The sequence below is a fragment of the Pogona vitticeps genome, chromosome 2 (genome assembly GCF_051106095.1).
Source record: "Pogona vitticeps strain Pit_001003342236 chromosome 2, PviZW2.1, whole genome shotgun sequence".
NCBI lineage: Eukaryota > Metazoa > Chordata > Lepidosauria > Squamata > Agamidae > Pogona > Pogona vitticeps.
Genome location: NC_135784.1, coordinates 39194591 through 39222068, shown reverse-complemented (window position 1 = coordinate 39222068; position 27478 = coordinate 39194591). Strand labels below are relative to the sequence as shown.

The 27478-nt window shown below is 39.4% G+C and overlaps 1 protein-coding gene across 35 annotated transcripts in view; it reads left to right on the top strand.

Moving 5' to 3' along the window:
• CADPS (calcium dependent secretion activator) overlaps positions 1-27478 on the top strand; it is a 400801-nt gene that overhangs the window by 322829 nt on the left and 50494 nt on the right. For 19 of the 35 annotated variants that reach the window (XM_072989349.2, XM_072989345.2, XM_078388822.1 and 16 more), the window contains 4 exons: positions 10184-10198; positions 11653-11727; positions 14097-14180; positions 21781-21813. In XM_072989349.2, coding sequence (XP_072845450.2) covers positions 10184-10198; positions 11653-11727; positions 14097-14180; positions 21781-21813 — 207 coding nt within the window. The remainder of the gene's footprint in view (positions 1-10183; positions 10199-11652; positions 11728-14096; positions 14181-21780; positions 21814-27478) is intronic. The other 16 variants (XM_072989350.2, XM_072989351.2, XM_078388833.1 and 13 more) reach the window with 1 other exon arrangement.

The following is a 27478-nucleotide window of genomic DNA, read 5'->3' as shown; positions in this document are numbered from 1 at the left end:
TTGTGATGTTGTGAAGTAGAAAGACATGCTGAATTGGGCTAGTTGAAATACATCATCATATAATCCTTTTTTTTTTCTTTGAAAGCTTTAAGTAATGTTCCATATTTTTCACCTCAGTTTATGAGCAATCCCGACATCAGCCTTGGATTCTCCTGTCTCATTCTTAGTACTCCATACTACTGAAAATTTTCATGTTCACAATCTACTTTTTGCTTTATTTTTTTAATAAAAGCCTCGTTCTGGTACTTACTGTATAAAATGAGATCCAATCCAGAACCTTCAAGAAAGGATTAAGTTTTGATTGCAGTGAGCATTGATTTGGGTTCTTTCGTCTTCATGTTTGTTTGTTTGTTTGTTTAGTACAACATCTGTCTTTTAGCTGTCTCTCTCGTTATTTATCCCACCTCCCTTATCAACGCTGAAGCATACCTTTAAAAGAACTCTCATTATTCCTGAATTAAGCTACTACAGGCCAATCATTTCTACACCAAAATTCCTTACCACCACGATTCCTAACCTCCATCCAGAAGTAAGAACGAATGAAGCTGTGTTCAAGCATATTTTTTTGAATGCATAGTGAATGGATAGAGGGATGGAATTGTAAATGATGCCCCATCAGTCCCTTCTCGTGCTTTACTGAAGGGCAAGATAAGAAAAAATATTTTACTCATATTCACTTCAACTCACACAGAAGTACCCCTTCAGTCCTCCTAACTCCGTATGAATAGAGGACTCAGGAGACAGGGACAGGAGCATTACTTACAATCTTCACACATCCAGCCAAACACTGGATGCATACTTAGGACAAGAGAGAGCACAGGAACTGTGAGGGAAGCCTTTCTAGTGTTTCTTTCCTCTAAAAGGAAAAGGAGAAAATGAAAGCCCTTCAGAAACATCTGTGTTGTGAAGTGATATTTTCTATAATGCTTGGCATGATCAGACTTCAACCACAACGGTTAATTGCTGAGTTTTTCTGGAATGAATCAAATGCCAAGAAAAGGATAATAATTCGATGGCTGGAATCTAGTTTGTCACTGTATAACATAAAGTTACACAGACGTAATGTTGCCAGACATTGTGTCCAGGCAACACAGATTGCATAGTTCACTTCCATACGTAGTTACACAGTTCCCTTCACAACCAATGGCACAATACAGTACACTTTGTAGGTAGCATTTCCCACCTTGACAAAACTGTAGCTCTCATGGGTGTAATGTCACATTATACCCAGGTAACCATGCAGCAGGATTTCAGCCAATGAGATGGGGAATAACAAGACAAGTAACAGGTCAACAGACTGGAAAATATTATTACCACTTTGGTGTAGGCTGGATAGATAGCTCAGTGAGTTGGGTAGCTAGCTATGAAAGGAGACACTGGGAGTTTTATTCCATACTACGCCTTCTAGGAGAAGAGCCAGACTGTGTAGCCCTGGGCAAGCAGCACAGTATGCAGGTAATGATTGTCACATTTGTAGATGATGCAGAATTGGGTGAAATAGCTAATACCCTGGAAAACAGAAAGAAAATTCAAAAAGATTTTGATAAGCTTGAACAATGGGCTGGAAACAACAGCATTTAAAGGGATAAGTACAAAGTTTTAATCTAGGAAAAGGAAATGCGCAGTAACAAGATGAGGGATATTTGGCTCGATAATACTGCATGCGAGAAGGATCTTGGAATTACGGTAGCACACAAGCGGAATATGAGCCAACAGTGCAATGTGGCTGCAAAAAAAAAAGGCAAATGCTATCTTAAGTTGCATTAACAGAAGTATAGTCTCCTAATCTCATGAAATACTAGTTCCTCTGTTTGGCACTGGTTGGGTCTCATCTTGAGTACTCTGGGCATCACACTTTAAGAAGGATGCAGAAAAATAGGAACAGGTTCAGAGGAGGGTGACGAGGAAAATCAGGAAACTGGAAACCAAGACCTGTGAAGAAAGATGGAAATAACTGGGCCTATTTAGCTTTAAGAAAAGAAGGCTGTGGGGAGATATGATCGTACTTTTCAAATCCTTGGAAAATTGTCATACAGAGGAGAGGCAGGATCTGTTTTTGATCATCCAAGAGTGCAGGGCATGTAGTAACAGGCTTGGGTTACAGGGTGCCAGATTTAAGTTGACTATTAAGAAGAACTTCCCAGCTGCTAGAGAAGTATAACAGTGGAACAAATTACCCCAGGAGTGCCCCAATGGTGGAGGCATTCAAGAGAAAATTGGACAACCATCTGTCAGATCTGCTTTGATTTGGATTCCTGCATTGAGCACAGGGTTGGACTTGATGGCCTCAGAGGCCTCTTCCAAATCCATGATTTTGTTGTTCTACTTCCAAAAAAGGATTGATAGATAAACCACTTCAGAGTACTGTATACCTACAGAACCTTGAAAATCATTGCTGTAAGATGGAATCAAAATGCCAGATGCAGGGGAGGGGTATCAGGAGACAGGTATCTAGTTGTCTGGTGTGCTCCCAGAGGCATCTCGTGGGGCCACTGTGAGATACAGGAAAACTGGACTAGGTGGGCCCTTGGCCTGATCCAGCAGGGCTCTTCTTACGTTGTTATGATGGCACATTGTTGCCATTATTTATATGATGGATCAGGCAAGTAACTACTCTTACTTGCCTGATCCACCACTTGGGTGGGCTAAAACAAATAATCTGTGAACAACGTGAAGTGGTTAGTTACTCATGGTCACATGACTTCCTGTTTCTAGAATATTAGAAACATTAGAATTAGAATATTATATCCAAGTTTTTTCATCGAAGCTTATGAACAACCCCAAACAGTGATCCCTGAATCTTGACAAAAATAAGACATCAACAGCCCTTGAAATAGATGCTAGGTCTTAGTCACACACCATGGCTGAAATCTTAACTGTCCATAAATGGGCTATGAAAATTAATTACCTAGGTTTCTAATTTCTAATTTCTCAGTTGTATCAGTTTCATTTTCATATCAGATATAGCATAGACAAAAGATATAGCATTGCCAGCTTCGGTTTGCTCCCGCCAAACCCCATTTTACTTGATTTGTCACTCACATTATTCTTGCAAATCCATAAACCATCCTGGTAGTTAACCAGCAGCAATTCAGTTGCACAAAGAATCAGCCTTAATCTATCTTGGGCAATCCATCTGTGCTTCTTCAAGGAGGTATTCATATGATATTACAAAGATCACATAGCTATTATGTGAAGTAGCAGATGTAAATGTATTGCATTCTAAAGACAAAGCTGCACAAAATAGACCTGCAAAACAGGTGTGAACTTTCAATATATGTTACTATTTAGGGCTGTAGGATTTAATATACCCCTCCTTTTTCCATCTCTTTTGTTTTATCTTTTATTTGTTTTAATGGATTACTGCCTCATTCCTCATGCTACGTCATTTCTCTTTGCTTTTGTACTGTAAAGTGAAGAACCAATAAGGATCGTAGTATGTCTAAGGGATATTTATACCAGTTACACCATGTTAATCTTTGACCCTATTCTTCCTCAGCTTAAGTAGGAGATGCCCCTTTCCATGAGGCCAGCCTGATTCCAAAATGATAAGACCATTCATTATTGATGCATTTCTGCTTCACGCTAGCTGCATCCTTAGAAGGATGTGATTTTTCCCCAAGCTACCAGAGCACTTGGTTATGAATCAGAGTATTTCCAGATCACATGAACTTTCTTCTCAGTGTGCTCCCTGTTCCCATTTCTCTTCTACATGTCCAAAACAGTTGATAAACACCTCTCTTCTTCATTTGTCATGAGGATGATCTAGGCTTATTCCATACACAGGAATGGTCAGTCTTCTGAAGTTCCCACTGTACTGCAAATAATGTAACCAGAAGGTGGACTCAAAGGCTTTTGACCAACGAACTGCTGAAACTCTTCCCACACTAGTCTAAAAATAGTACTGGCCAGGAAACAATTCACTTTGAACTGTGACTTGACTTCCCTATGGTATCTTAAATTCATTCATAGCCTCTACGACATATACGGTTCTATACACCACATAGGGGTTTTGCAACTTTATGAGGAGAAGGAAAAGATATATTTGTAAAGTCTATCCATTAAATCATATTGAGCCAGTTATTTTATATGATTTTATGTGGATTAATTTGAAATATTTTAGGGAAAACCTTTTGCTGAACACATAGATCCATATTCTTTCTGCCAATTATATTTGGCGAATATAATTTGCCACTTTAGATAATTAAATTTGCCCTGATTTTTTAATATATCAACAGTCATAAGCCTATATGCCCGTAAGCCCATTTCTCATTGATCTGGAATATCTTTATTTCATATCTAGGGTCAGATGGTCACGAAAAAAAATGGGCAAACACACAGTCTTTTAGCAGTTCTATAGTGCAACATGTCTCTCTCACAAACACACATCCAAATTTCATGGCCTCTTCTTAATAAACTAAACTTTTCTCACCTCATGCTACTGCCGATTTGGATGCTGTCATTCAGCAGCCATGCACACACATTTCAAGGACCTTAACATTCCTCTTGATATACTTACCATGGCCTTCTTGGCGTTATCCTGAGTTTGTCTTGAGTTTTCCTGTTCCTCTGAAGGCAAACCTGCTATCAGTTTGCAATCCTGTTTTAAAAATGCACATGCCAAAGTGTTGATGTTAAGAGCATTTTCAAACTATATTTGAAAGATTTCCAAACCGATGAAGTTCTACAGATTCAGGAAGGAAGACAGACTCTTCTGGTGTGGGCGACGTGATTTAATCCTTTGCCCTTGTCCAAGTCTAGATCATGCAGCCTCTAATTGCTATTGAGTAAACAAACACAAACACACAAGGGTCAGTCGTGTATTTGATATCATGCTTGACTTGGCCCTGGCCTGGAGTAAGATCACATCCACTGTTCTTTATATCTCCTCCGCTCTGAACTGAGCACCAAAGACAACAATATTATTCGGGCCTATGCCATCTAAGAAGCTGAGAAGCTGAAGCACATCTGCCCACATTCTGGCACACGGAGAAGAGGTCGGTCGCAGACTCATTGCAAACAGGAACCAGAATTTTACAAGCCACCTTTCAATTTAAAAACAGAGAGGGCTGGTTTGTACCATGCTGAAGAAAACAACGAACTTCTATTAATGGCAAATATACCATAAAACACTAGAAGAAGGGACCTGCCTTGAGCCCCATTAAGAAAGGCCACAGGATTTCTGTGCAGTGGGACCCTGAAAAGTGCTTCTATTTTCAATGTTTTCCTGAAGCAAGATCTTCCACATGACATCCACATCATACATCCACCGACATCATCTACCCTGCATAAGTAGACAAGGAATGAAATGCACTACATCACAGTTACCATCAGAAAAAGAATAGTTTAGTAAAATAGTTCCATGACCAACCGGATATAATGTTGTCCTAAAAGCCCTGTTCCAGCCTTCATATTGTCCAGTGTGGGCTAAATGTATGAACAGGCCATGAGGAGGTGCACACTGGCTCCACCACACTATCCCACTGAATACTAGGTCCACTTCCCTCAGTCCTGACCTTGCTGTGCTGAACAGCAGAGTCTAAACAGTCTGGTCATGTTCAGTTGAGTTCTTCTCACTCTTCACATTTGAACTCTCCATGTTGCTGAGAAAATGATAGGGTCTTCAGTCGTTCTGGGGATGTCTGGGCACTCAAGCAAAAAAACGAACCAAAACAAATAACCAAACAATACAGATTTTACCTCTCAGCAGAACAAGGTCAGCCATAAACAGGTGGGGCGTGTGTGTGTGTGTGTGTGTGTGTGTGTGTGTGTGTGTGTGTGTGTGAGAGAGAGAGAGAGAGAGAGAGAGAGAGAGAGAGAGAAAGAAAGAGAAAGAGAAAGAGAAAGAGAAAGAGAGAGAGATTCTAGGTATTTGCCAGATCTACAGTGGGGTCTCTACTTAAGAACTTAATCCGTATTGGAAGGTGGTTCTCAAGTTGAAACATTCTTATGTTGAATCTGCATTTCCCATAGGAATGCATTGAAAACTATTTAATCCGTATCTGCTCTTTTCCATCCATAGAAACTACAGTGAAACCTCTACTTAAGAACTTAATCCGTTTTGGAATGGTGTTCTTAAGTTGAAACGTTCTTAAGTTGAAGCAAAATTTCCCATAGGAATGGACTGAAAACCAATTAATCCGTTCTGGCTGTTTTTTTGTTATGTAGAGGTGCGTTCGTACATTGAAGCATTAGTTCCCATAGGAACTAATGCAAAGCTGGTTAATCCGTCCTCTACCACTAGGGGGAGATTTTTTTTTTTTAACCTAAGATGACCGAAGGTTAGAAAAAGAGCAGGAAAGGTTTTTTTTTTCCTGTTCTTATCTTGGATTTCTGTTCTCAAGTAGAAGCAAAATTTAGCAAATGGAGCTGTTCTTAAGTTGGATTGTTAAGTAGGGATGTTTTTAAGTAGAGACCCCACTGTACTTTGGATTTGGATTCCTGCACTTAGTAGAGGGTTGGACTCAATGGCTCTATTAGGCCCCTTCCAACTCAATTATTCTATGATCCTATGAAGGATAGAATATCCACAAAAATCTATGAATCCATGTAGGTCTGGTGTAAAGTTTTCCTTCAGTGAATATACACTTACTCAGCTTGTCAGTTCAAACATAAAGAGCAGGTTTGGAGGGGAAAACCCTGTAATACTTCTAGTCAGAAGCCATAGCAGATGCTTTCTGTGGGTGGGGAGCCCTTTCTGTCTTTAAAGATGCAAGCCTTCCAGCAGTTCTATTGACACAAGCTTTGCTCAGGTCAATAGAGCTTGCCATGGTGAAGGAGTTCAAGGATCAGACAGCAAGCCTGCGATCTTCCTGGCTGCATTCTAGTGTTGCTGCTGCTGCTGCTGTTGCTGCTGCTGCTCTTATTTGCGTTGTGAAACAATACAGTATTTTAATTAGCATATATTGGTCAATACATTTCACACTGTATTATTTTGCACACACCCTAGCCATCCTTTTAGTTAAATCTCATAATTTATCCAATGAAAATGAACACTAGCAGGAGAGCATTCACCCTTCTCCGCCTCCGATAAGCAGAAGTCTTTGATTAAAATAATGTGATAATGTGGTAAATTAAGCATGTCTTTTAGACTTACATGCCATGTGGGTGGGAGGAAATATACAAGTCAAAGAAGGGAATCTTTTATTTTTACAAATTTCATGCATTGCCACCACTTCCCGCAGGCTGTGTTTTGAAAAGCACAGGTGCCCTTTAGGACGTGCCCAGCACAGGTGTTTGCTGCTCATGTCGATGTATGTCTGCTCAGCCTAACCTGCTCTTAAGATGCCATTCCCATGCATGCATGCATCCATGCCAGGCTTGGGCATATCCTATACTGTCGACAAAACAGAGCTGTGCCTTTTTGTGCTTTTCAAAATGGGGTCTGGAACACACATGGTCTCTGCTGGTGCATGATGTACTTTTGCAAGCTTTGTTTGTCCTGTGCTTAGTGAGCAGCACGTGTACATATGTTGAAGGGTTACATTCCCCAGAGCTCTTGTTTGGCTTTGGGCAGCCAAGGAGTTTTCCTCTCAAGCATGTTCTTCGTGATATGGCATGCTACTCCTCAGCAGTGCTGCCTGCATCGCACCATCCAGAGTAAATATCTGCAAAAGTGGCTGTGGTTGCTGGAGAAAGAGGGGTTCAGCACATGAAAGAAGATGTTTAGTAGGCAAGGAGCAAAAGAGGATGGGCAGGGCATCCAGACTTTGTACAAATCATTAATCTTTGGGAGAGTGCCCCCCCCAAGAGGAAAACACGGAGATCTCCACTATTTCCTTTTTGCTTCCTTACCTCAGTTATTAGTATTATCTTCCTCGCAACCCTACTCTCTTGTGCAAATGAGCTCTATCTCTTTCTGTGCTGTGCAGGCTCCTTGATTCAACATTTACAGAGTGGCCAGAAGAAATCCTGAGATCTAGGTCTGGCCTGTTCCCAGGGAGAAGGGTGGCAGGAGCAAAGCACGAAATGCTGATGCTTTGCTTAGCATCTTTTGCTGTGCCCCTCCCTCACAGAAGGCTGTACCCATCCTCTTTCTTCTCCTGTCCAGAACTTCTGTGCCATTGTTTCTGCACACAAACATAACACATGATAACACTCAGCTGCGGACTCTTTCGAACATACACATATAGACCCCCTAAACATACACATATTAAACTCTCTGGTGAGATTATTCTGAATGGACACATATAACAGAATACAGTGGTACCTCGACTTGCGAACTTAATCTGTATTGGAATTAAGTTCGCAGGTCAAAAAGTTCGTAAGTTGAGTCAAAATTTCCCGTTGGAATGCATTGAAAACCATTTAATCCGTAGCTGCTGTTTTCTGTTCATAGGTTGAGGTGCTGTTCGTAGGTAGAGACATTAGTTCCCATAGGAACTAATGCAAAGCTGGTTAATCCGTATTCTACCACTAGGGGGTGATTTTTTATTTTTATTTTTCTTCTTTTGACCTAAGGTGAACTTAGGTTAAAAAAGGGGGGGCAGGAGAGCTTTCTTTTTCTTTTTCTTTCTTTTCTTTTTTTGGTTCATAAGTCGAAGCTCCACTCACAGGTTGAAGTGACTTTTTGCGAATGGAGCCGTTCATGACTCTAATCGTTCGCAAGTAGGGACGAACGCAAGTCGAGGTACTACTGTATGATGTTGGAGTCCTGAGGTGATAAAATGAACTCTGCAGCTTTATATTGTAAGTGGAAGATCGACTCCTTTGAGCACTGTCTCTTTTATAATTAGGTACTAGGTAGCGACAGAACATAATGTGGGAGCTACCTTATACCAATCAATATAGGGCTGTGCCTTCCCATGAGCACAAGCAAAGGGCCTTTCACATCACCTCTTTCACATCATTCTACCTGGGGCTATTTGCATCCAAAACACACCCTTTGAGATACCCCATTTCAGCCTTCAGAGGATCTTTTTAAACAGAGATAAACATTCAAATATCACGTATCCCACCTCTAGCCTGAAGTGATACAGTCAAATCTACTATCTTGGGACTCTGCCATCTGATTCTGCTTTGTTTTTAGACACAGCTCCAAGACCAAACATTCACCTCTGTAGAGAAGCAGACATGTTAGATACATCCATGCTGACAATTACTTTTTGCCCCATTCTCTAGTCTAATAGAGCCTGAAGGTGCTGTCAGTTGAAGAAGAATGGAGTGGATGTTCTACATTACATTGGCTATTTAAGGTTTATTTCCCATTCAGGCACATACCAGATACATTTAGTTATCTTGCTGGTATGGGGATGAATTCTCAATCAAATAGACTCTACTGAGTAGTTTAAAAGGAACAAGAAAGACTAGAAGAGGTATAACATTTCATCCAGAATCCAATGATGTACTTCTTCTGTATCCTCCTGTTTCCACCAAGATAAACAACATTCTCCCAGAGCCTTCTAGCATCCTAAACATCTGCTCTAGAAGGCTGGGAAATCCTTTGAAGTAGTAATATTTTTTTCTCTCTTCATCAAGAGCTACAGCAGGAGGCAATGGAGTAAGGAACTGCCTATTCTGCTGGCATTGGATACAAAAGTACACCATTGAATCTTGACCTATAGCTTCGCATGATGGTAGTTTCTCTAAAACGTTGGTTGCCAATTTTAACGAGATAAATAATAATTTAAAAATCAATTGTATTTTGACATGTGGATGTCTTAGACAAGGTTCCTGTATTAATTCTGGCTGCACAGTCTCTTCCTAACACATTTGTAACTTTATGATTGAATGAATGGGAAGATACACAAGCAGTCCTGAAACCAGATAGCCTAATAAGCTTGCCAATTGAAACTGAGAAAACTGCAGCCATGCCATATATTTGTGTTTTTCCTCCCCAGTTACAAGAAAGATGATATTTCTCTGTCTCACTAGATATGTTCTGTGTATGTGTTCTGTTCTGTGCTACAATCACTTTTCAAAACTCTTTTTTTAAAAAAAAAATTGAATTCCTATGTGATTCTCTTTGATAGCGACCTCAGGTATTTCAGAGAAAAGGCATTCTATTCATAATTTCATTTCCTGTTGCTTATTGTTTCTGTGCATGCTGCTGCTTTTTCATGGCCCCCATTTAGAAGGTCCCATTTTTTTGAAGATTTTGTTTTTATTTATTGTTTACCTTCATATGTTCTTTTTCCTGTCTTCTGCACCTTCCTCTTTATTTCTGTCCCCAATCATCTGAAAGTTTGCTAAAGAGTGGGTAAGTGTGTCCTACATTTTGTTTTCTTTTCTTCCAAGTTCCTGTTGTAGTATGTGACTGTTCCATTGAAAGAAAGAAAAACACTGAGCAGCTCAAACTAGCAAGGAATACTAGTCAATTCTAAGGGACCAAAGTCTCACACTTATAATTGCCCCTCACACTCCTTGTTCCCCAAAGCATGATTTAGTATTTATAGCAGATTTGTTTCTTTTAATGTTATTGGGTTTTAGTTGGGGTTTTTTTCCTGGTTGGATGCTTACATTTTAAAATAACATTAGCGCAAATAAATACAGTGACTAACATCAGCATTTTCAGTGTTTTATTTAATGTGGGGGAGGGGAATATGGCGGGGAAATCATCATATATTAAATATTTTTCCTGTTCTTTGACAAAAAAAACAAATGAATACACCACAAACTTTAGTTAGTAAGAAGCTTGTTTTGTTTTTTATTGTTGTTTTAAATAAACAAAAATGGTTAGCTCTTGCCTGAAATCACAACCCTTGATGGTTTTCTCAGAGCTCAGTAGCTCAGCAAGGTTTGATCTGGTCAGTACTTGGATAGCAGACTTAGGGGTGGGTGGAAACTTGTGCTATGTAGAAAGTGAAACTGAATGTTGAGTTGGTGTCAGTCTTTTCTATGACTGATTCGACGCCCCAGCATGGTATAAACTGAGGGGCCTCAGTGCTGCACTTACCATCTTTTGCATGACTCAGAACACCCATGTTTTGATCATTTTTACACCTGGTCATGACGGCCCTGATTCACTTGAGTTCTTAACAAGCACATGCTTTGGAACTTTACATCTTTAGACTAATTCGTTTGCCAAAAGTGGAGCCCAAGAATTAAATTCTGCCCAGCTTTCTTGAAGAATGCAACTTATTCTTGTCTGTGGCTCCATTTAAAAGTGTGTGCTGCTTTTAACTACAGCCTATCAGCATAAAATCAACATCTTTATAGGTCCCTCACAGCTCTGCTGTACATTAAGACAGCTACCATGTTGCCTTACAGCATGAGATGTGTTTTCGTCATTGTTTAGGTCTTCAAAAATCTGAATATCTTAATCGCATCACTAAACTGACAGAAAGAACAGATGTGATATGTTCTTCCAACACTGACCCCCATTATCATAATTTACATACAGCAAAAAGATGTCGGACTTTGTCTTCCACCGCATGCATTTGATTTTCATTAATGTTGGCTCAGCTGCATGCATGGAACTGAAGCTAGGGTTTGGCCATCATCCACGAAACCTTATCAAACTCTTCTCAGTTTAAAAACAAAACCTAGCAACTCATGTGTAAATGTTAATACATTATTGACCACTACACTAGAGCACGTGTCAATCAACGTTTAAATATCATGGTCGATACAACTGCAACAAAGAAAGAAGTGTGCACTGCAAAAAAATTGTGCTAATAATATTTTGCATCCGTCTTTTTCCTCCCTCCTTAGCACCAGTATCATTCAAAAATAGATGAACTAATTGAAGAAACCGTCAAGGAAATGATAACACTCCTAGTAGCAAAGGTAACCTTCAGCTTCAGGTGAAATGATTCACTGTTAACATCGCTCCTTTTTTTAAAAAGAGTATTTCCATTAAAATGTGACACATTAAGAAGTTCAGATGATTTGTTGTTTCTCACAAGAGAAATCATGCATCACTTAGTCTTGACAGATGCACTGTCTCATGATGGCAATCTGTGTGAAATTCAGTAGAACGAGAGTGCTCAACCTACAGCCTGTGGGTCGGGATATAGACTATAATGTGTCTGTTTTCAGAACTTGATCATGTTATCAGGACCTGATGGGCTTAGTCCCAGCTGCTAGTGACAGCTTTAAGGATTTACTGTAGGGTTGAGATCTCCTTGAGCAAAGGTACATTAATTGGTTCCATATTCCTCTTTCCAGATCCTTAGCTAGCTGATCCATTACACAGTAGCCTCATTCAGGCCTCATTCACGGACAGATTTAAAACTGTGGGCAAGATCACGAGCATGTATATAAGCCTCATTGCCATACATAACAGCACATCGGGAAGCATGTTGAACCTTTGTATGGCATGCACAAATGTCTGGACACCATTGCAGAGCCCCCATGTTTGGGAACCTTAAGCTCCCAGCCACAAAAGATTTATAATTATGTTCAGTTAAGATACAAAGCCCTCTTCATATTTTACAGGAGTCTGCAATGCTCAGTGTGTGAAAATCTAACATACCTCTGGGTATGCTATAATATTTTGGGGTAGAGCTTAAGTGTGCACTCCTTTCCTCAGTTTTAGCCCCCTACCAGTAATCAAGAAAATCTCCAAATAGTTGCACTTATTCCTTTGCATTCACCCAAGCCTTCTGCTAAGCCATCAGTCACTTAGCTTTCTCCCTGCATGCATAGGATGTTCAACAAGCATTTATGACATTCGGTAAGATCCCACTCCACCTGCCACGTTTGGCACCTAGCAGCCTGTTCACATAATGCTCTTTTTCTTCAGTGCAGACTATGAAAGGGGAGAGGGATCTATAGATGTAGGAAGACCTTAGTAACTAGATGATGAGGCTGGATGTTTCATATGTGGCCAACCAGACAGGCCCAGGCAATAAAACACTTCAAGTAATCCCATCTTTGTAAATTAGCCCTATTCATGCCTTCTTTAAAAGGAGGGAAGCTTTCAACATTAGCAGTGTTGTAACTTTCATCATCCTAGTTTTTTTTTAAGAATATGGCTTGCATCAAGGTGATACACAGGAAAGGATACACAAAAAAAGGAGCTTCCCCCTATTCAGACTGTCCCATCTATGTACTGAATATAGTGAATGAGGGTTGAACTTAGCACTCTTTATTTCTTGTGGCCACCACATGCTTTAAGAATACATGAATGAGGCATACAATTAGTTTCTTTCTGGCCTTCAAAAAACAGGCAAAGACTTTTTTCTCCTTTTTTTTTTTTTTGGACTTATATACCGCCCCATAGCGCTACAAGCACTCTCTGGGCGGTTTACAATTTAATTATGCAGGCAACACATTGGCGCCCCCTCCCCAAGGGAGCTGGTTACTTATTTTACCGACCTCGGAAGGATGGAAGGCTGAGTCAACCTTGAGCCGCTACCTGGGATTGAACCCCAGGTCGTGAGCACACTTTTAGCGGCAGTACAGCGTTTTAACCACTGCGCCATCAGGACTTCAGAGATTTAACTGTTTTTTATGTATTTTCTTTTTAATTATTTACTTTTGCCTGCTGTTTTGAGTAGACTGTAGGTCAGTCCTATGGTAATTATATCATTCATTTCATCCTAACCAGGCAGAAATAAGCATGAGCTTGATCCAATCATAGACTTCCAAACTACTTGATATGCTTTAGATGGACAAAATGCAGGGTGGAATATTCTCAGTTTAAACGGTTCTCGCTTGAAAGGAACTCCTTTCCAGTTACCAAGAAAGGAATCAATGAATGACAGAAAACTAGCTATTGAGAAAAGTAGCCAACAATGCCTCCCAACATAAAGCACTTGTGGCTAATATTAATTTATATACCACTGAATTAAAGCTATGTGATACTAAAGAAGCGGTATTGTGGATTGGTTTTGCCTTGTGAAATCATTTCATGATATGAATATTTCTGAGAGAAGTCATCAATTCTAGGAAATAGCACTGTATGTTGGTTACACAGAGATACCTCTATTTTTTTTTCTTATCCTCTGCAGGAAAGATCTAACTCCTAACAAGAGGATGACATTTTATATGTCCTATGAGTAAACAGTTTGATGTACCAGTAAAACCCAATAGACTTTCATAAATTTACTCCTGTTCTACTCAATTGCAATAATTTGTAGGAGCCATGCTTCTTGTTTTTCATTTTTATCTATTCTGCGAGTAAAAACTATCTTCCTCTCTCTTTTTTTCAGTTTGTCACCATCTTGGAAGGAGTCCTGGCCAAACTATCCAGATATGATGAAGGGACATTATTTTCTTCTTTCCTTTCATTTACTGTGAGTTCCCTGCTTTTAGTGTCACACTTTTTAATTTACGGGGGAAAAAACAAATTATTGCCGTGTCTAACATGTCAAAGCTATATTTGCTTGCTCATTGTAGTTATAGTGAAGGAGCTCAAGGACTGAATGATCTACTCAAAATTTTAAAAACAGAACAAAACAAACACATTAGTTGCATCATCTGAAGGTACCTTGTACAGCAACCTTGCTCAAACTAAGCAAGTCTGTGACCTGTAAGTAGTTAGATGAAAGAACCCCTGGGAATACTATATAAGCCACTTCAAATACCATGACAAGAAAAAAAAAGAGAGCATAAATGTAATAAATTTAAAAGTTATAAGTAATAAGGCTGTATACCTGCATGTGTGTGTTTGTATATGTGTACTTCTGATCTGTTTTCCCACTGTGTTTTTTGTATGCTTGTTTTTGTTTGTTTTATTGTTTGCTTAATTGGTTTTTAAATATCTGTTCTTGAGCAGTGTGACTACAAAGTGTGCCACTTATCTCAGGAGTAATTCAAAAGACTTTCATGTTCACATGTATCACCTGTAGCATAGCCATTGCCCATCAATGGCAGAAGTAGACTGGAAGTATATCTGAGAAGGTACATCATGTGCCTGGGAAGGAGTACATGATTTAACAAGCTGGCAATGAACTGAATTCTGGAAATCTTGTCATTGAGTGATACAAGCCTATTTTTTTGCTTGTTATAAAGAACGAAAATAAAGGATTAGAATCCCACAATATCATTTAGGCAGGAGCACCTACAAATTAAAATTGTAATTAGAAACAAGAGCACGATTCTATCTCTAAAAACAGCCCTTGGCAGGAAACCTATACATGTTGCTTGAGAATGCAGATTAATTTGAGTTAACAGGATTTTATGTTTTCAAAAATGTGAGAGCAGCTATTCCTTAGTGGTTTCAAGAACAACCTCAAACCGCCTTAACTTGAGCTTTATTTGAATGTCTGTAGTCTCCTTCAGCTTTACGTCCTGTTCTTTTAACTAGAAGCAGAGTCCATGACTTGACTATGAGCCACTTTTCCCCCTTCTCCCATCCTTTTAATCTGGAAAGGGCATAATATAGATGGGAATCCATCTTGGAATCCTTAAAATATAAAATTGCATTATTACAATATTACATTAAAATGTAGGGACGTGGTGGCGTGTAAGTCTTTAAGATGCCACCATGTGTTTTTTTAATTTAAAAAATATGTTTTTACTTCTAATGCTTGCACAGACTAACACAGCTACCTCTTCTGCAACTATGACTTGGAATCCTTGAGATCTTCCTCTCAAAATGCCCTTGTCCCAGTTCAACAGACCTCCTAAAAATACCTGTCATCCTACTCTTGATTTCTCCCTACATCAAACCCTAACTGCTGATATTCTGCCAAGAAAGCCAAGCTGTTTCTTTAGCTTGCATAAAGGCTAGTGGGAGAATACTGGGTCTAATCCAATTGTGGAGGCAAACAGGCTAAATTCCATTGACCCTTTGCAAGGTACACCCTCACTGCTTCATCCTCAGACTGAGTCCCTGCAGTGTATTTCCCTTCCATTTTAGTGCATGAGTGAAAAGCGGGAGTGAGAATAACAATTTCAATGGTAGTAAGAATGCTGGTAGTAACGGTAACATATTTGACCTGAAAAACAAAGCAGAACCCAACTTTAGTGCCAAAGAGAATAAAAGATGGTACACATTAAAGCCAGCAATAGAAGTAGGTGTTGACCCGTTAGAAGACCATCGAACATGGTGAAGTGTCTGTGTTTTCTGAGGGAAGATACGCAAAGAAGGAACCTGACCAAAAAAATACTGTATCAACTATTTTCCAATGTGACTTTCAGTTTCCAATTTCAGTCCAAGCTGGAGAATAATTCGCAGGCTTGCAAAACTTGTTTCTCCTTTAAGCAATGCCAGCAGGAGATGATGTCTTTTGGATGCCAACAGAAGAGGATGTGGAGGTGGCAGCTTTTTGAGGCTTTGCAAATGCCAGCATCAGCCCTAGTAGACCAATTCATATTCTCAGGATCCAAGCTGTTCCTCAGTGGATACTGCCTCTCTGGCATTGCACATAAGTCTTTACTGGGAGAGGTACGAATGTTCTGGCTTATTGCAATTAATGCCAATGGAAATTGGGGCACATCCACTTGGCTGTAATTAGGGTGGTGAAGTTTTCATTTGACACTTCTGACCTGCACAGTCCTAGCACACAGGATGCTTTTGGTGCTCCATCGGTTCTCCAAAGCTGGTGGCAATAAGCACAGGTTGCAAAGCCCACACAAGTAGCATTCCGTGGTAATTATGGAGTTGTCTTAATCAGCAACCAGAACCTAATGCAGTTCCATACCAGCTCTCCTTAGGAAAGGTATACAGTATTATCCTTGATATGGGAATCATGATATTGGCTAACCTGAAGAAGTTACTGAAACAAGATCACGTATGTAAAGTATTTTTCACAGTATCTGTAAAGATTCTCAGTCATCCAGGTGAGATTATATGAGTGTAGAGGAAGAAGATGGAGATAGAAGGACGTTTGCAGTTTCTGACTCTGTCCACTATTGACTGCTCTACCTTCTGCCTCATCAGCCACAGTAGGTGCCTGCCGTCACTGATATATAAATACACCCATGCATATGAATATCAGTTTACTAACCAGAATCTTAAACCAGACTTTACAATCTTTGACAGCATAGTGGCATGACATCACAATTACCTAGTTAGAAGTAATGGCTAAGTGTGGTTTAATAAGGAAGAGAGGAAGCAAGGGAGAAGGTGAAGTGGATGTGTGTGTGCTCCTGCAGAATGCAAACTGCACTTTCAAACCAGGCCACAGAATAAGATGGTATCAGGAGGCCTCCCTTATGTTTCTTCATATATAACAAGGCACTGTTGTTATCTAGACTCAGCATCATCTTTGACTTGGAACAAGAAAAGACATGTCTACAATAGTCTGTTCTCGGTGTGCTTCTCCTTTGGCTACATGAGCAAGTCATCTAAAATGACAATTTGGCCACAGCCACATTGGAAATAGTAGCATTCACCTAGCCATGTTAATGGTGAATCGTTAAAGAAAAATAATTCATCAGTCTTCCACTGGTAAAAGAAAATCACAAAATGAATTCATTGCAAATTGCACTCCATTGAAAATTACAAAATGAATTCACAATGATTAATGTTTAATGTGTTACCCATGTTAATTTAAAATCCGGTAAAGATTACTAACATTTACCCCAAACTACCAAATTAACCCCGAAAGTAACATTAAAAAAACAAAACAATAATCATTACTCAAAAATCAAAATTGCTAGCCTTTATACTGTTTAAATAACAAATTACTTTTTAAGTAATTATTCAAGAGTATGACAAACAAATCTTAAAAGAACCAACCTTCTACCAACTTCTTTTATCAAACATTGTCCAGTTTCTTAGAAAATGACATGTCACCAGGGGTCTTGTGACAAGCTGTTTTATCACCTAGTAGGGTAGCCTCGTTTTCAATCCTTGCTGTGAAATTCAACTTAAAATTAATGCATCAGTTGTCCTAATGGCATTCTCACTAGCCACATCATTATAAAGTATTTCTTGGATTCCACCCCCTCAAAAAAATGTAATATTCTACATTTGGTTGCATCACTGTTTTCTATAATCAGTAGTATTTCTTAGACATAACAGTTCAGTCATTAGATAGGTACTCTGCCTATGAAATGAATTGCAACCAAGCTGATGACAGCTGCTGAAGATCCATTTAATCTGAAGAGTCTCTTCTCATTGAACAGGGGGGAGAATGAATTAGCTGCTACATTGATTAAAACTAGAGAGTGTATTTTACCCCCAGGAAAATTTACTGACAATCTTATTTTTGTTCTGCACAAATTTTCATTGTAAACTGAGAAATTTCAGGGGGGGGATCGCATAATTCTAGAGAAGCAACAGCCTAGCTAAACTAACACAACATCTGGCAGTGTGTAAATTGTAGCACATATAGCCAGATTTTGCAGTGAAGTAAAACATGCTGTTGTGGTTGGCTGATTTTACTTTAAAAAAGCTTAAGGAGTTTTTGTGAGAAAGAAATGTGGAAGACAGACAGATATAATATTGCTATATTATATCTTATTGCAAGTGTTCATTTTATTTCTTGCAGTTTCATGACTGCTAAATTGGGGCTTTTATTTTAAGTAGAATTTTTCATAGACCATTACAGTGGTGCCTCACTTCACAAGGATAATCTGTTCCAGCAAAATCACTGTAGAGCGAAATCCTCGTCAAGTGAAATAAAAAAGCCCATTGAAATGCATTAAAAACCGGTTCAATGCGTTCCAATGGGCAAAATAACTCAGCATCCAGCGAAGATCCTCCATAGGGCAGCCATTTTTCGATGCCTGTGCAGTGAAAAATCCATCCTGAACACAGCGGGGAGCCATTATGAACGGCCGGCGGCCATTTTGAAAACCTGACGATCAGCTGCTTTTATCGTCGGAATGCGAAGAATTGGTTCCCGAAGCAGGGAACCGATAGTCGCAAAGTGGATTTTGCCCATTAAAACATTGTTTTGCGATCACAATAGCGATCACAAAAACACTGTATTTGTATACCTAGTTTTGCTACCACAGTAAGCACTTACCACATTTTCCTTTCCTTTTACTGCGGCATCTTACAAATTACATTAATTTATGTCAGCAAGAGAAAAATAAACCAGCTACTTCTGCAAATAATGCCATATGTAATATTTTTCAGAACCAGTTGTCCTACACACTGTATATCAGGAGTGAAGGTGTAGTGGGCACTAGACTGTCTTCATCCTATGTAATGTATCAGCCTCTTTTCACAGGCCATGTGCTCCCACTTCAGTTCCTTTCCTCCCACTGTTAAGTCAGAGCATTCTTCCTTAAAGAGAATTGTTTATGTGTGCATGTAACACTGAATATATTAACAGGAAGAACTAGACTAGTCCCATGCATAAGTTCAAATGCAACCATACTGAAAATACTTAGAAATGCTGCCTGATTTGATTTCTAGCACAGAAGATATCATCTACTTATACAATTTTCTCAAATGCCAGTGATATTAATGACAGGCTTGATTTTGATCATCAACATCTGGGTATCCCTGTACAGTGGGGTCTCTACTTAAGAACGTCTCTACTTAAGAACAATCCAACTTAAGAACAGCTCCATTTGCTAAATTTTGCTTCTACTTGAGAACAGAAATCCAAGATAAGAACAGGAAAAAAAAACCTTTCCTGCTCTTTTTTTAAGGTCATCTTAGGTTTAAAAAATTCTCCCTCTAGTGGTAGAGTACGTATTAACCAGCTTTGCATTAGTTCCTATGGGAACTAATGCTTCAATGTACGAACACACCTCTACATAACAAAAAAAAACAGCCAGAACGGATTAATTGGTTTTCAGTCCATTCCTATGGGAAATTTTGCTTCAACTTAAGAACGTTTCAACTTAAGAACACCATTCCAAAATGGATTAAGTTCTTAAGTAGAGGTTCCACTGTAGTTTCTATGGACGGAAAAGAGCAGATACGGATTAAATGGTCTTCAATGCATTCCTATGGGAAATGCAGATTCAACATAAGAACTTTTCAACTTGAGAACCACCTTCCAATACGGATTAAGTTCTTAAGTAGAGACCCCACTGTACCTTTTGGATGGATAGCTCAATGGCTTAGGTGTCTGGCTGTGGTGGCAGATGTTGTGAGTTCAGTTCCCCACTGTGCCTCCTGTGAAGTAGATCCTCTGGAATAAGTTGCCAACTGAGATAAACCAAGCAAAAAGGACACTAGGGCTAGGGTTAGCAGGTGTTTATTCCAATTCAACACAAGTTATTTGAATGTGATAGCATTAGTATGTATTTCCTGCTATTGCAGTGTTTCCTTCAAAGCACACAATTCTTTCAGAGATCCTCCATGCCTGAGCAGTCGGACTGAGAAAATGAAGCCCATGTTTACCTGCCAAGGACCAATCACAAAATGAAAACAAACGAATTGGCAATATGTTGGATGACTCAAATTTGTGCTAGGATAAAGATATGTCTTTTACCACTTATGGACGTTATCTCTCCAGTGACATTCTGGCTGGAACCCTATAGGTTTTCTTGTAATATGTCACAGCAAATGGCACCTAACTGATAAGATGCTGTGGCTTGTACTGTTTGCATGGTTGGATACCTGAACAGGCACATAACCAAGATGCACTCTGCCACTTCATCTTGTTTATGGAGAATCTATGGTTATATGTGCAAGTCAGTCCTTCTAAAATGGCTGCCCAATGAAATCTTTTTACAGAATGTCACTCTACCTATTGCACATGTAGTGTTATACTGACATAAAAACTGAAGTTTATTTTCCTTCCTTCCTTCCTTCCTTCCTTCCTTCCTTCCTTCCTTCCTTCCTTCCTTCCTTCCTTCCTTCCTTCCTTCCTTCCTTCCTTCCTTCCTTCCTTCCTTCCTTGTCATGGGTTGGATGCAGACTAGCCATGAGTGGTACTCCATCCATGGGATTCTGCTCTGGAGCAGGAAGGAAACAATTTGTGCCATTTTGCCTTTTCCCTTACAGCCTGTTCTGTCTGTTACCAAGTGCTATTCTGGAATGTCTGGACACTGGAACAATGAGGTCGTTGCTGTTTTGACTTATATACCACCTCAGAGCACTTGGAGCACTCTCTGTGATGTTTTCAACATAATTATATAAACAACAACATGCAAATGGGAAGAGAAAGCTGGCAAATAGAATGCCTCTTTCCACCACCACTCTTCTTCCAGCAGATGCGTCTACTAGATTTTGGTCCCTTTTTATGCAAATAGCAAATCTGACTCCAACCTAATATGTTTATGTTTATTTCAGCTCGATAGGTTCTCAGATAGCAAGGCAGTGCTATAATTCTCACTACAGCTCTCATCTTTCATTTTTATTTGGCAAATGGTTTTTATTGTCCATATAATAATATTGATCGTCAGTATTTTACCACAGTGACCGCTCAGCTTGTGATACAGAGTCTAAGGTGCTGGTGGAGAAGGCATTGTTGAAGACTATCAACATGTTGGGGCTCTTCTTACATTGATGTTATGGAGTACTAGGGAACATGTGGCTCTCCAATTGTTGCTGTACTTGCAGCTCCCATCATCCCCTTGCCTTGGCTATGCTGAGGCTTATGGGAGTTGCATTCCACCAACATCTGGAGGGCGACACATTTCCCAGACCTACCTTACTGGCAGAGGAGTCAACTGGGGATCACTAAAGTGCAGCTAGCACAATGCACATCACTAGCACAATGCATGTCATCCCAAGCCATGGAGCTGCAGTGGGAAGTCCTCCTAGTGTGTGCTGGGGCTTCTCAGATTACTTGGGCAGCATGGAAGGAATCACACTGCTGAGGCTTCCAGTCCAGTCCAGTAATATAGGTAGAGAGTCCTTTTTGTCAGCGTAACACTGGAGCGACAAGATCGCTCTGTTGTTTCTAAAACAAATAATTCACCTAATTGAACATGTTCCCAGAATGGGTTTCCAACTTGCAACAAATGTTTGAGTATTGTCTGTATTTCTTGAAAACATCAGCTTTAGCTTAAAGTTTGTTTTATGTTTTCTTTCAGGTGAAGGCAGCTTCCAAATACGTGGATGTGCCCGTAAGCATTATTTAAGCATAGATTTCTTTCTGCTAATTGAAGAATTTCAGTTTTGGGGTATATGTGACTCATGCGCAATGATCCAGATCAAATCACTATGATTGAACAGGTGGAGCTGTGCAACAGGATACTGTCCAATGATTTTTACTCTGTAACCTGTTAAGATTTATATATTGGTATACATAAGAATATATTGGGCAGTGGTAAACATGAGATTTCTGTTAAAAAGGATTGTGGGAGTGGATTTTGAATGTTTTCCACTGATTTTATCTTCTTTTGATGCCTACTTTTGTGAGTTTCTGTCAAAGGCATCATACGGTGTTTATCACCCAGTATTATGTAAGTAAGAACTGTAGTGAGGAATGTGGAGCAAACTGGATGCAGATCTGCAGTATTCATCTTTAGTATATGAATCAATAATTATGTAGCTGCAGTCACTTTGGTATATTGTCTACAACAGATCACAATACATGATTACTCGTCTCTACAAGATGAAAGGATTCAGAGTATGGTAAAATATGGAGCTCTCAGGAATTATTGTTTAAAACATCTTTTGCACACAGAAGAATGTTATGTATTTATAGCAAGCAGCACAAGGAACACTGTACAGTAGTTTCCTGCTGAGTTTATGACTTCTGAATGAAAGTAATATTTTTGGAGGTTTGTAATTAGAAAAAGAACATTAATTGTTTCTTCAAATCTGAATGTAGTTGTGCTTTGCAGCCATTATATAAGGCTTTGGCTGCCTCTTTCTGGCACAAAGAGCCTTTTGGACAAACAGCAGGAATGAATTAGCACCTAAGAATAGGAATCGACATGTCAAAAAGCAGTTACCTTGAAAGATAGGAATGGAGAAGTACCTAGGTATTTTTTTTGTGCCTTTCACTACACCCCTCCCCCCCCCCCAAGCCATGCTTCAGGTTACTTGCCAAAATTGTTAATTCTCAATGTCCAGCAGCACAATGAGGTTAATTCACTCACTCCCATGTTGATTGTCCTCCCTTTTTCACTGAATGGATAGTTCAGGACAGATATTTGGATGGTGTCTGGCATCAGGCCAACAGAAAAAGTATAAGAAGTGGTACAAATAAATAAATAAATAAATAAATAAATAAATAAATAAATAAATAAATAAATAAATAAATGCATAAATGCATAAATACATAAATACACAAATAAATAAATAAATACATACATAAATACATAAATACATAAATACATAAATAAATAAATAGTGTTCTATCAGCTGTTGGCTATTGTTAGCAAACTGGCTAAAATGTTTAGAGCAACCAGGACTTAGCTGAATGAAACCGTGAGTTGTGCAACACTTTGTTTAAGGACGAGCATAAGTAGAAGGAAAACACTGGATTTGACCCTTGTGCAAAGCTGAAAATGGGCCTCCACAAGCTATAAAGCTCCCCATTGCTTTTCACAGGAGCTCTGCACTAGCACAGAGAACCACAGTCTTTGAGGATTTAATGATTTTATTTCAGCGGGGGGGGGTGATGTATGTATTCTTCCACCACACTTAAACAAGTCCTATGCAGACATTCACTTGCTTGTACAAAGAGCTAAATCCATGCTGAGGATGTGAGCAAACATGTAAGCATGACTCCACCTCTGTGCCTCCCACCCACCCACCCAGCAGCGTGCAACATTGATGTTCCTGATTATATATTCTCTGCAAGTGCATTCAGCCAAGCACATTTGCAGCATCCTTTCAGACCTTCGTGCTCAGCCTAAAGGCCAGCAGACTCCAAAGTGGGCAGGTGTTTGATGACAGGACATACACATATGCCGCACCATCAGTTTTGTCCTTCGTGCAAGCTGGTAGCAAAAATACTTCTTTTCCTTTCCCCCATATATGCCTACAGAAAGCACACACACTTGCATCCCCTCACAATCACTACTGGTGGGAAGATTGCAGACTGGGAAACAGGACTGGGAAGAAGGGGTTGGGATAGTTACATCGACAATATCCTCCAGGGTTACTGTTTTCATGTCACTTCCAATGACTGGAAAACCGCTGTCCCGGCAAGTCAGGGAAAAGTGGGTTTCATTTCTCTCCACTGGCCAGCTGGTCAGCTAGACTGCAAAGGAAAGTGAGAAAGGTGAGTGGGGTTTACTAGAATTTAAGGTTTCACAGAACTTTTGCAACTCTTTACTAGAGGAATGACATAAGTGAATGGACCCAACTGAGAGGCTTTCAGGAGTAATAGAAGACACTACTCCACCATGCTAGGGCCTAGTAGGAAACTATTCATGAATGCTACTGACTGCCATGTCCAGGTAATAATGTCTTTGAGAACCTGGTCAGAATGACCAGTCTGTATGTGATAATTGTATCATAATTGTGGCAAACAAGACCCTTCCTCAATGAATCCAGACAAGAAAGGAAGACACAAGGAAAGGAGAAAACTGTGACATTGCAGTTTTCTAAGTTGAAGAAAAATGTTTTGATCAAGTTGAAGAGGGAAAAAAGGACACTGTTCATAGGGAAGCTGAATACTGAATGCAAAGTAAGGACATGGCTTGTAGTACACTGACTTTTGAAGTAATATTATGGTCCTTTTAAACAATAACATAATTTTTAATGTAACAATTATTGTTTAATTGTGACTTCCAGAAAGTTGAGTAGGGTTTTTGCTCTTTTTTTCTTTTTCTTTTCTTTTTCTTTTCTTTTTTTTTTTTTTTTGAGAATGACTGAGGGTATAGATTTTTCTATTTTAATAATTTTTTTAAGTCGCTTATTGTGCTATTTGATTGCATGTGACATGGTGGCGCTGCGGGTTAAACTGCAGAAGCCTCTGTGCTGTAAGGTCTGTAGATCTTCAGCTGTAAGATCAAATCCACGCGACAGAGTGAGCGCCCATCACTTGTCCCAGCTCCCGCCAACCTAGCGGTTCGAAAGCATGTAAAGATAAGTAGATAAATCTCGGTGGGAAGGTAACAGTGTTCCGTGTTTAAGTCGCACTGGCCATGTGACCATGGAAACTGTCTTCAGACAAACACTGGCTCTATGGCTTGGAAACGGGGATGAGCACCGCCCCCTAGAGTCAGACATGACTGGACAAAAATTGTCAAGGGGAACCTTTATTATGCTATTTATAGAGTATAGTGAATGTGTAGAAGGCCTCTAATCCATTCTGTACTCAGATCCTGGACATACAGATTTGGACTGATCCATCCTGTGCACTTTAAAAGAATTTGTACTCCATCCACTTTCAGTTGTCCTTTATATACACAAACAGTTGCGACCTAGGGTGGGAATTACACAGCACCACCTGTTTTAGCAACATGGTAGATCTTAATCTTTATAACCAGATTTCCTGCAGCCAATGGTTCATATTTGTACTACTGCACCAACAAGTATAAGAAGAGAAGGAAAAAAGAAAAAGAAAACTGTGGAAGAAGGAAGAATAAACCCTATTGCCCTATCCAGTCAAAGCCCATATAGCAGTTCTTCCACAATCACTCGCACATTAAATCCTAATAATAGAATAGTAGTTTGGTAACATTTAATGAATGTTGTTGTGTGGGAGAAAAAGAAAAGAAAAAGAAGACTGAATCCAAAAAGACTCTCTAAACAATGGCACAAGTCTTTCACTGGAAAAGATTATGTAATGTGCACTGGTTTCTTCTGAGCCCTCTGTAGCCCTTATGTGATTGGAGTGTCCAAGGAAGCTCTTTGGACTTCCCACCTACATTGTTCTTTCATGCCAGGAACTCAGTCTACCAATACTATGTTTAGTTTCAGTTTCTCCTTTCCTCAGTTCAAATTGTGGGACATATTTTAATCCTACAAATGCCAAATGGAGCAAGAAAAATCTCTTGGGCTGTTTCCCTGCATTGTGATGAACAGTGGGATTTTGCTCCACTACACTGTTCCCCAAAACCCCAAAATAAAGTTCAATTTGTCTAAGGACAAGACACGTGTCTAATAATGAACAACTACTTACATATTGCATGCTTTAAAAGTGATGCTACCATGTTACTTTTTAAAAAATGATGTTCCAAATGCTGGATTTAAATTAGGCGAGAAGTTAACATGAAGATAATACACTTTAGCACACTTAATTCTATAACAGATTATAGCTTTTAGGCCAGAAATCCTACTTGGTCAGTCCATTACAACTATAGCAGGCTTTTTACGGAGTTTGTACAAGGAAATATCCAGTGCACACATATCAGCTGGCTATTTTTAATAGGGATCTCCACCAGTGTTGAATGGGAAACCAGTCTTAATTTTTTTTACCAGTCATGCAATTTAACAAATACATGCTACCTCATGTTCGTTGGCCCTCCCAATATTTATTATTTTTGTATACTTCAGCCATAATTTTAACTTTAAAAGAAAAACAGGTTTTGATGGGAAAACTGTGAATGACGGAAGTGTACACCAAAAAGAACCTTGAAGCCATTTCTGAAAAATAACCACATTATTTCATTTTTGAAAGGGCAAATAGTGCTGCAGCCTTCTGTTTAGAGCTTGGATTATAATGAAGAGAGCTCTTAAAACTCTCAGGCAAAGCACTCTGCTTATCAGAAATTAACATTTAAATTGATCTTAAGTGCAATGTATGAACATTGGTTGGAGTCAGGGATTATGACTGATAAAATAAGACATGCTGGCAGACAGACATTTTGTTCTGCAAATTTGCAGACAGGAACAGGTTTTCACTCTACCATCCTAATTCTTCATGAGTGTCCAATTTGTGATGATACTGTACATAGACAAGCATGAGCATGAGCTACTCTGCTTAACACTGCATTCTGCTCATTGCCCTAATCTTTTATGGAAGTAACAGGAAAAGTTTTGAAATATATTCTGTTTTCCTTTCTGTTTTCACATTATGTGATCCACTAGTCCCTGTATTGTGAGGGGCTCAAGACCCTTTGTTTAGTATCACAAACTCCAAGCCCTACTGCTTTATCCAGGTTAGTCTTCATCTAGTTTTTTTATTGTAGGCAATTCCATATTTGTACTAGGCTGCACCAGCCCCTTTGCCATGCTGAGTCTCTTCCAGTTCTCTTATGTTGGTCCAGGAGTTCCTTTGCTCACCCTCCTGGGACCATAGGCCAGTCTCAATCTTAATTAGCTCTCCCAGTCCATATCAGCGCAAAACCCTCATGAAAACATGGCAAGTGTCAGTCTCCAGTCCTCCAAGTGGTGGTGATAACCTGGCACTTACAACAACAACAAAAACAACACTTCTAGGTCAGGATAAGTCACTCTAGCTTGGTGAAGATATAATCATGGAGACAAACTTACACTTTAGAGAAGTAAAAATCTTAAATTCTTTCCCATTAGCCACAAAACCACACTGGCCATTACAGACCAAATACCACTGATTCAGTGAGGCTTCTCTAGTTGGGACTTATCATTAGATTTAGGCTAATGTGTGAGAAAGTAGGCATGTTAGGGGAATTCTGAAGAAAAAAAGCTGAGGGATGATGACCTAAGATTATGTATATATTTACGTATGTATGCATCATATTTATATCTCACTCTTCTCCCAAGAGTCAGTAAAATAGGACTCAGCAATTAAAGTTGTCAGGACAGCTGAGAAGGATACTCTCCTTATCCTGTCCCAGAAAAAAAAAGAAAAATAGATAAACAGAGGAAGGGATACAATGAAACTCCTAGTTCCTGGTGGAAACCCAA